General features: G+C 41.3%; 1 protein-coding gene across 1 annotated transcript in view; it reads left to right on the forward strand.

Annotated features, from left to right (window-relative positions):
* The window catches only part of OPRM1 (opioid receptor mu 1), a 29,453-nt gene extending 19,357 nt beyond the window's left edge, over positions 1-10,096 (forward strand). The window contains exons 3-4 of the mRNA XM_064169464.1: positions 896-1,416; positions 8,625-10,096. Coding sequence (XP_064025534.1) covers positions 896-1,416; positions 8,625-8,663 — 560 coding nt within the window. The 3' untranslated portion in view covers positions 8,664-10,096. The remainder of the gene's footprint in view (positions 1-895; positions 1,417-8,624) is intronic.
* Positions 10,097-10,387: the final 291 nt, after the last annotated feature.

Genomic DNA, 10,387 nt, shown 5'->3' on the forward strand with positions numbered 1-10,387 from the left:
GTTTAAACTGCTTTCTGCATTGTTTCACTTTATTTTAGAGGCATTAAATTATCATCTGACCTCCCATCTGTATAAATCAGGTATCAGTGCAGATGGACCCCTTCAACAATTTTGCATCTGGCTGTAGTTGACTGGACACAGCACTGCACATAATCTGTCTTTCACAATATGCAGCTCCAGCTACTTCAGTGCATTTGTGTGAGTCTCACTGCTTCACAAATCTACTGCAGTGTTTGGAAAAGCGCCTGCAGCTCACTGCCTTCTGCTGTGGGGTGGTTGTGCTCTGTCATACATACAGCACAGAAAACTCTATTACTCAGAATATTCTCAGTGAAGTTGGCAGTCACAGATAGTCTGCACCCAGCTTGACAGGATGTGATACAGATCAGAAAACACATTCTGGATCTCTGGTGCTCAAAGACCTTCCATGAAGTGACCGCTTCTCAGCATAAATCCAAGCCCTCCACTGCACAGTTACCAAGCGTCATGTCAGTGTCTTCCCTGCGGCTCTGAAATGCCCAGACTCTCAGCAGATACATTACTTAAACCATCTTTTCTTTTCATTTTATGGGAAAGTGAAAGTGAGTCAAGAGTTTAAGCACTTAGTGACAATTCAGCTCTTTTTGTCGCCCAATGTATCTGCAAATCCAAGCAATAAAAGGCAGAAGAGAACACCCTGCTTTGCTTTTGGTTTTCTAACTCCTGCTTCATCAGTGTTTTACAGCCTGTGTCCTATCAGTGTTTGTGCTGATGACAGGTCGCAGGTGGCTTCACTTTACCTGTTTACTTTGTAAATCTCCATATATTTGCCTCTGATATTTAGGGTAAAAAAGTTTATAGAAGATGCAGTGAAAAGCTGACCTGCTTGTTCTTTGCTCTCTACCTTTTCCTCCAGGCTCTATTGACTGCACGCTTACCTTCTCCCACCCTGCCTGGTACTGGGAGAACCTCCTGAAAATCTGTGTGTTCATCTTTGCTTTCATCATGCCAGTCCTGATCATCACTGTGTGCTATGGGCTGATGATTTTACGCCTGAAGAGCGTTCGTATGTTATCTGGCTCCAAAGAGAAGGACAGGAACCTGCGGAGAATCACGAGGATGGTTCTTGTAGTGGTGGCAGTCTTTATTGTCTGCTGGACTCCCATCCACATTTATGTCATCGTTAAAGCCCTGGTCAACATCCCTGAAACTACTTTCCAGACTGTCTCCTGGCACTTCTGTATTGCTCTAGGGTATACAAACAGCTGTCTTAATCCAGTCCTTTATGCATTTCTAGATGAGAATTTCAAAAGGTGTTTCAGAGAGTTCTGCATCCCCACTTCCTCAACCATTGAGCAGCAAAACTCCACTCGAGTCCGACAAAACACTCGTGACCATGCTTCCACTGCCAACACTGTGGACAGGACTAACCACCAGGTATGACTAGCAGTGGAGATGTCATCTCAGGATCCAGGCCACCTGCTTGGAGATGACATGTATTCTGAAGTTACAGTTTATACTGATTTGTAGCTATTTGAAGGTTTAAACACCTTCAGGGTTATATTTGAAACTGGTATATGCATACACACAGCATCCAGTCCTGCACAGTGCTAGCTCTGTCCTTGATGCTCAGAATTTGAGGGCTTTGAAAGATACTTTGCATGACTGGGTCTGGCATGTATGCATTTACAAAGCACATCAAACTGTTTGCAGCATGTTTATAGCAGGTGACTGCTTTAGAACTGGTTGGAGATTACTCACAAATGTCTCTAATCATACTCCTTGTCTGCTAATGGAAACAGGAGTGGAACAAAATACTGATTTCTCATTGCAAAAGGGAATTCATTAAAAAGAGAATAAATTGTGCTTGTACACTTCTGGTTGATACACAAGGATGGGCTACCTGGCCTTGTTGGTCTTCAGAGATAGGCGAAGCAGTAGACAAAGGCTTGTCTACATGCAGTTCTTGTATCAGATAATTATCTGTGTTGGCTTAGGTGGATCTTGATGTGTATATATTTTTACACACACACACACATGTTAAGGAGTATTGTGCCATTTTGCCATTTAAGGGATATGCCATATCTATACAGGAAAGAGCCTTTGAGAAGTAGGGATTTTATGGCAGAACAAATACCAAAAGGCTTTTTAGATTCAGTCTATTTTCTCTTAGCTTGTGTAAAAAAAAACACTTCTGATACATGTTTGACATCCATATTCCCATGATTAGTCCTGAGAATTTCCAATCTCCTTCCCTCGGTGATCAAGCAAAACAAGAAAACAATCCTTAACATTCATGAAAGTAATTCAGACGCTTCACAAACATTAGAAAAAGATTGAGTCACCTCTGGAATTGATTAAAAAGAGGAAAATAGACAAATCTGGTTCATTCTTCACCATATCAGCTTTCAGCAATATACTTAGGCTGCTCATGCATCAGTTTCTCACTGCTGCCACTTCAGCCACAAGCTAGGTGCCTCCTTGAGGCACAGAATTCAGTGGCTTCTTGTGAAAGCAGTTGTATATATGCCATCCAGCTGCTGCCAGAGATTCCAAAGCAGAACATTGCAATCCCCAAACAGGCAAAACGGAAATTGTACCAGAAAAGCAAGAGCAGGCTAATGGAGAAGGGCTAAAGGCAGAAGCTTTATTAAGCATGTGCAATTGGTGATGTTGCTCACTAGCATCTGAATCATAGATGTCAAACTGTGGCCTGCAAAATCAGTTAGCACCTGCTCATGTGCACACTTTGGTGGTGGAGTAGAGGTGCCACACGTGGCATAGGTGTGTATGTGTACATTTGAATATATATACATGTACTATCTACTAGGTGTAGTGAAGATTTATTAGACAGCTTCAGCTGCTAATAATGCCTTTGTAACCCTCAGTGGAGTCAGTTTTGTGCATGTGTCTGACAACAGCATTATATCTATAGGTAGTACAATTCCCACTTTATACAGTGCAGCATGCATGCACACATTTTCTGCATTTCATTATGTATCTTTATGCACATTTTAGGAGACCTGTAGCATTTTTAACTTCTGTCCTTTGTAAAGATTATTGTCAAAGTGCCCAGAGTCTGTGTAAAACGAAGTCCATTTCCCTGAGCACTGAGCAAACACAGAATATGATCCTTCCCCAAAAGATCTTTCAACCTACACCAGCAACAGAGAGAGCCAGCTGAGGCAGGCATGAACCAAGCAAATGAGTTTTTTAATGGCAATAAGAAGGATGCTAGTCTCATATCTAGGTTCTTTCGTGCTTTTTTGTTTGGTTGGGTGTTTTGGTTTTTTTCCCATTTAAGGAATAGTGATGAAATTAGTTAAAAGAGAGAAAGCAGATGCGAAGAGAAGTGAAAGTGAAAGGGAAGAGATGTGAGGGGAAGACTCTGAAGGAATAAGGGGAGTATCAGGAAGGAGACCCAAGTGAGGCAGTAAGAAAGAAAACTGAGGCAGAGAGACAATATGCATGGAACAAAAAAGGTCCATGCAGAGCTGTAAGTTGTCTGACTACCCAGCTTTGACTACCTTGACAGTTCTTCCTAGCAACTAGCCACCAGTTCTCCCCAGGCCTGGGGAGAAGACAACACTTGGAAACTCAAGCCTTCATAGATGGGTGAATAGTTCTTTTTGCATGGTCTGGAAAGAATTTGAAGTGTCCACAAATGGGCCCAGTTTCATTTCCCTCACCACCATCCCTATAGTCCTTGCTTTGGCAGCTGCTGTCACTGGTTCATTTCTGCCAGCTGTGCTTGCTGGATGGTGATCTGAGCCTTCTCAGTGCTGCAGTCCCTTCTACACAGCACACCAGTTACCAGGTGCAGTGTTTCTCACTTTCCACAACAATTACAGAAGCCATTCACAACAAGCCATGTGCAAACCTGAGTATTAAACTTGCTTTGATTTTTATTTTCAAATCCAGCAAGCATTTCTGTAAGAAACATTTTTTGTTGTCTGCTACTATCAGAGTGACATACAAGGTTGTAGGACTAATCTAAACTAAAAGGATTCTCTGGAACAGTACTTACAAGTGTAATATCTATTATTTTCTTTTACTTTCTAATAATATTTTTTACATAGAGAAAGCTCTAGGGTAAATCTAGCTTTTGCCTTCAGAAAAGAAAAGGGAGAAGTTTAAAAATAGATATATAAAACCCATCAGACTGTTTGCTCCCACAGATTTTGTGAAGGGCAGGGCATTCTTTTCACAGGTAAGTGCATTCTGTACAAGTCGAGCTGGTATTGATCTAGGTATACTAACAAGCTCTTGCTTAGACAAGGCCTTGGAGAGCATTTGATGCAAATCCTAATTTCAAGGCTGTCTAGTCCTCATGCACACTTTACATCGTTTGCAAAGCAATGGCTGTTATAGAATCAAAGAATTACAGCATCACAGAATGGTTTAGGTTGAAAGGGACTTCAAAGATCATCCAGTTCCAACTCCCTGCCATAGGCAGGGAAACCTCCCACTAGAACAGTTTGCTCAAGGTCTCATCCAACATTGCCATGACCACCTCCAGGAAGGGAGCATCCACAACCTCCCTGGGCAACCTGCTCCAGTACCTCACCACCCTCACTGTAAAGAACCCTTTCCTAACACCTAGTTTGAATCTCCCCTTTTCCAGTTTAAACCCATTACCCCTCATCCTGTCATGACAAGACCTTGTCAATAGTCTGTCCCCAGCCTTCCTGTAGGCCTTCTTCAGATACTGGAAGGTCACTACAAGGTCTCCTTGAAGCCTTCTCTTCTCCAGGCTGAAGAGCCCTGACTCCTGTAGCCTGTCCTCATAGCAGAGGTGCTCCAGCCCTCTGAGCATCTTCATGGCCCTCCCCTGACTCGCTCTAACAGTTCCATGTCTTTGTGTTGTGTTGTGTTATACAAGTTGCTTTTTTGCCAAATGAGAAGTCTGGTGCCACGGTCTAGCCTTGAGCTCTGTGGTAAAGGGTTGGACTTGATGATCTGTGAGGTCTCTTCCAACCCTGATAATACTGTGATACTGTGATACTGTCTTTAATCCTGCTAAAGATCATGAAAAATGCAAGTACATCTTAGTGCCTCACACTCTTCAGGCACTTGAAAATAAGCATTTAGTGACAGAAGAAACAGCTGTTTTCCATCACTGCAAAAGCAGTAACAGGAAACACTGTAAGCATTCATATTGTTCTGCACTAAGGTGCTGGTCATTGGCTTGCTCTAAGGCTCTTTGACATTACCAAAAAGATCTCCATTAAGAGTAGGTTATGCATAGGTTATGTTTGTTCCAAAGCGAGTTTCAAGGCTTGTCTTGCTTCAATTTTAATAAGCATATGCAATCTTATCAATGTATTTGCATGAAGAGTTTAAAGGAGGGTAGGAGTGATGGAGTCCTGGAAAAATTGCTTGCAAAGCAAAGCTACTTCAAAGCTACTTCCCTTCAAAGTGATTTCCCATTGGAATGGGCTGCCCAGGGAGGTGGTGGAGGCACCGTCCCTGGGGGTCTTCAAGAAAAGACTGGATGAGGCACTTAGTGCCATGGTCTGGTTGACTGGATAGGGCTGGGGGATAGGTTGGACTGGATGATCTTGGAGGTCTCTTCCAACCTGGTTGATTCTGTGATTCTATGATTCTACTTTGGACTTTTCTCTGTATGACCCAATATTGGTAGATGTTGGTAATAAAGGACCATATACTAGCAGAGATTTTTTTCTTTATGCATTGACATTTACCCAATTCATAACCAAGGTACTGACAGGTATTTTTCAGTGGCTTTTACTTCAGGTCTACAGAGATTCTCTGAGATATTTTTTAAATGTAAAATTCATTGGAAATTTTTTTTCCTGAAATCTGTTTTCCAAATATCCCTTTTTTAAATATCTGTCTCATAATCACACACATGCACACAAAATACTTAGGGAAATGGATTATTAATAATTGCAGAGATTTGAGAGTTGTATTTGTTTTCAGTCAGGTAGTTTCTTTGTGACCCATTTAGTTTTCTATAGCAGCCTCACCTAATGGTATCCAAGCAACTAAGCAAATTATGTGTGGAGGTATTTTCCACACTATTTAGTCATTCTGAGTAACTGTTTTTCATAGTTTTGGCTTTTAATGCTTTCTTCTTCCCTGGAGGTGTTCAAGAGGGGAGTGGATGAGGCGCTTGGTGCCATGGTCTGGTTGGCTGGCTGGGGCTGGGGGCTGGGTGGGACTTGATGATCTGTGAGGTCTCTTCCAACCCTGATGATACTGTGATACTGTCATACTCTGACTTGGAGTCCCATCCCTGGAGGTCGTTAGGAAAAGACTGACTGTGGCCCTTGGTGGCTTGGTGTTGGGTTAGTTTATAGGCTGGACTTGATGATCTCAGAGGTCTTTTCCAGCCTCAGTAATCACTGATTTATTCACTGATTCTTAACCACCTCCTTAGCATGTAAATACCATAACAGAAGATACAAATCCTCCTTGTGTGCTGAAAATGAAGCCTCAGATATGTTCAGTAATCCCAAGCTCAGTTAAATTCAGTAATCCCAAACTCTGATATTTGTGCTCAGCCCTGAAAGCTTTGCCCTTATTTCTTAGATTGGCCACCACATATAGAAATAAAAATTATATTGGACTGATGAACAACTTTTTTAACTTGAAACGTGGGAAAAGTGAAAGCCAGTTTCACTGGGGTTAAATAAATGAAGAGAGCACTTTCTTCTATATTAATTTTCCCGGGGCTGTGTGACAGATTGCAAACAGGGGGAATGGTGGTGAGCTGGGCAGATTCTGTAGCTCCAAGCCTTGGCAGATTCACATCTCCCTGTACTGGACATTTAGAAAATGGGCCTATCTCCTTTGTAAATAGTGGTATCGTTCAGTGATCAAGTATTGATCTCTTAAAAGCCCATTTCAGGCAAGATAATGACATCCATGAAAAGCTTGTTTAAATTCAGCAAGTCTTAAAAGTGAGCTTGCTTTTCTAGATGGTTTGCATTGACGCTGGCCCTTTCTGAATCTTGAGGTAGAAGAGAAAATAGAATGTGTTTGTCAGACCTTATCATGAAAGGAAACAAGAATAACCTATGCCATGAGAACAAGAACTAAAGATGGTTTCTGAAGTTGCCTGTGAATTAGAACAAATGAGTAGCAAAAGTTTTCATTTTCTTTCCTCAATACATCAGAAAAATCTCATTGGTTAAAAAAAACAAAACCAGAAGTGCTTCTGTTTAATCTAATCCATAAAGGTAAGTGATTATGGACTTTCAGATTCATCTCTGAGTCTAGGCTTGTTCAAAGGACAGAGATTTTCACATTTAGGATCAGGTCAGTTTCTGAGCAAAAGGAGTTAAGGAGAAATATTCCCGATACAGAATGAAGAAAATCCCTAAATACAGCCTGTTAAATTGAGAAAACATTGGAATTGCTTTCTGGCATTGGAGAAATTTGTCTCCAAATCAGAAGTCCTAACAGACTCCACTCTGCTGAACATACAGGTTCATAGGATGTTAGAGTCTTCAGGTCCGACCTCCCTGCGAGAACAGGACCAGATAGTCTATCAGAAGTCACACAGGTATGCATCCAGGTGGGTCTTGAAAGTCTCCAGAGAAGGAGACTCCACCACCTCTCTGGGAGGCCTGTTCCAGTGTTCTGTCACCCTTATGGTAACGAAGTTCTTCCTCATGTTGAAGTGGAACTTCCTGTACTGTAGTTTACATCCATTGCCCCTTGTTCTGTCAACAGGGCACAAGAGAGAGGAGTCTGTCCCTTCCTTCTTGACACCCAGCCCTGATACTTGGAAAACAATCCAGTTAGAAAATACACTTGTCTACTCCCTGCACCCAAATCATAGAATCATAGAATCAACCAGGTTGGAAGAGACCTCCAAGCTCATCCAGTCCAACCTAGCACCCAGCCCTAGCCAGTTAACCAGACCATGGCACTAAGTGCCTCATCCAGGCTTTTCTTGAACACCTCCAGGCACGGTGCCTCCACCACCTCCCTGGGCAGCCCATTCCAATGCCAATCACTCTCTCCTCTTAACATCCAGCCTAGACCTACCCCGGCACAGCTTGAGACTGTGTCCCCTTGTTCTATTGCTGGTTGCCTGGGAGAAGAGGCCACCCCCCACCTGGCTACAGTGTCCCTTCAGGTAGTAGTAGACAGTAATAAGATCACCCCTGAGCCTCCTCTTCTCCAGGCTAAACAGGCCCAGCTGTTCTATTCATTACTTTGACTGGAGTGTGTTTCCTCTCTTGTTTTGATCAAGCCTCATCTGATCAGGCATTCTACTTTCCATACAATAAACTTTTTCTGCAGCGTCTCCTACCCTGTTTACAAGAGGTTGTAATGCTGCAGGACAACATTTGCTGGGCAGTAAAAAGGGCTTTCAGCACTCGTTGTGGAGTAAGCAGATTTTCTTTGAAAGTCAGACGTGGAACTTTTCTGTGATCATTTCTTCTGGCTTTATGTGAAAGGTGCAGCCTTGCCTTGCTCCGGGCTGCTCATTTAGCTCTGTATAGAGGACATCAGCTGCAGTCGAGAAGTAAATACCCCTCTGGGGAGTAAAAACACATATATATATAGATATAGATATATAAAAACTCATATGCAACCATAGACACAAATTTGAGGGTGGGAAGAAATCAAATAATTGTTCATTGTGTTTGCAATTTCTTTCCTTTCAGTTGGAACTCCAGGAAGCTGAAACCACTCCACTGCCGTGACAGGGTCTCCTGCCGCATAGCTCTCAAAGCAACTGCGCACCAGTGCCAGGGTGTGCCTGGGCAGTGTGCTATGGGAATATGTAGGACACGTTTTCCTCCAAAATGCAGCTCAGAGGAAAGTGCCTACTTTTCCAGTCTGAAAAATTGCTTCTGCAGCACTCCTACGTTGCATATAACAGAAGCATGAAACTTATCAGCAAGCAGAGCCGAGAGATACAGGCACTTACTAAGCTCCAGTGTTCAAAACAGCTGATGTTCACTAGGAGTATATGCATTAGTCTGAAACAAAGCTGCTGCTCTTGTAACGATCTGATGTGATCTTGGCAAGTTACAGTGGTGGTAAAACAGGTTGGAACAAACACTGAAAGGCCAGACAGCTATAGTTTGAAAAATAGAGGTGAGCTTTTAATGAGAGGAAATGATGGGAAATGAAGTTGTAATACTTTTGAGTACTCTGAAAATTCATTTGTAGATGTTTTCTGTGCAGGCTGTTTTTGTGTTAGGTTTCACAAGATCACCTAGAATAACACATTTGCAATTCAAGAGGTCTTCTCTTACAATGACTGTTTCACAGTTTCAAAGGGAAAAGTTAACAAAAAACCCTCCAAGCTTCACTTTCTGCTTTTGTTCCTGACATTAAAAATAGACTTTAAAATCAGCACAATGAGATCACTTCTGCTAAAAGAGGTGAGTATATGAAAGTTTTATGTGTAGTTACTGATCACCAAGTGGCCCCCAAAACACTACAGACTCTAGTAAACATGACTTCCCATGTGAACAGATACCTAGCTGTAAGCCTGGCAAAGCTAGCACAGACTGATGATGGCTTCTCTTTCAATTAGTATCTTACACTTCAGCTTCCCTGCCACCAACATTTTGAATTGGTAGGTCATAGACAATCCCTGTGCAAAGTGCTTGGAGCAGTTAATGCATTAGATCATTTTAAAAAAGAGAAAAAAAAACAAACATAAACCCCATTTTGCTAGACTTGTTTTTTAAAACCACTGGGATTAATAAAAACCTAAACCATGTTTGTTTTTCTAACTAATGTAATGCTGTCTTCATCTCCCTTTTTATATTAGCTGCTAAAGTACATTAAGGTCTCTGAAAGAAACATTGTACTGAAGTAAATGCCAGCTTAGCTGTTTTCTATCCATGTAGGTAATTTGTGGTGCAATGGTATTTTCTAGTCGTTATTTGTTACTTGCTCTGTAAATAAATCACCAATAGGTAACCAAGAGAAAATGTACTTTGGTGAATTTAAATATATTCTAAAATAGAACTGTATGGAGTAGGATTTTGTTTGTCTTTTTATTTCTGCAGCCAAAAAACACTTTTATTTTCAGTGTTAAAAATCTATGTAACAATATGCTGTTAATGTGAAACTGTTTGTCTCTGCCATGGACTGCATAATAAAGACTGAAGGCCAAATATTTGCAAGTTGTAAATTAAAGTAGTATTTGAGTTCTGTCATTGTGTTGCAGCTAAGTATTTGTATATATATATATATATATATATATATATATATATATATGCACTTCTTTTTTTCATTTTCTGTTGAAAATTCCATTTTCTATCAGTGATTTATTTTTGCTTTCATTAGCAGAATCTCCTCATAGTTATCAGAGAGTCATCACCATTCACTCACTTTTAAGCAGCATAAGGTAGGCACTCAGGATAATCTGGCATGTTATTTTTGCACTACACAGCAGTGTTATTTAGAG

The sequence above is a fragment of the Pogoniulus pusillus genome, chromosome 31 (assembly GCF_015220805.1).
Source record: "Pogoniulus pusillus isolate bPogPus1 chromosome 31, bPogPus1.pri, whole genome shotgun sequence".
Classification (NCBI taxonomy): domain Eukaryota; kingdom Metazoa; phylum Chordata; class Aves; order Piciformes; family Lybiidae; genus Pogoniulus; species Pogoniulus pusillus.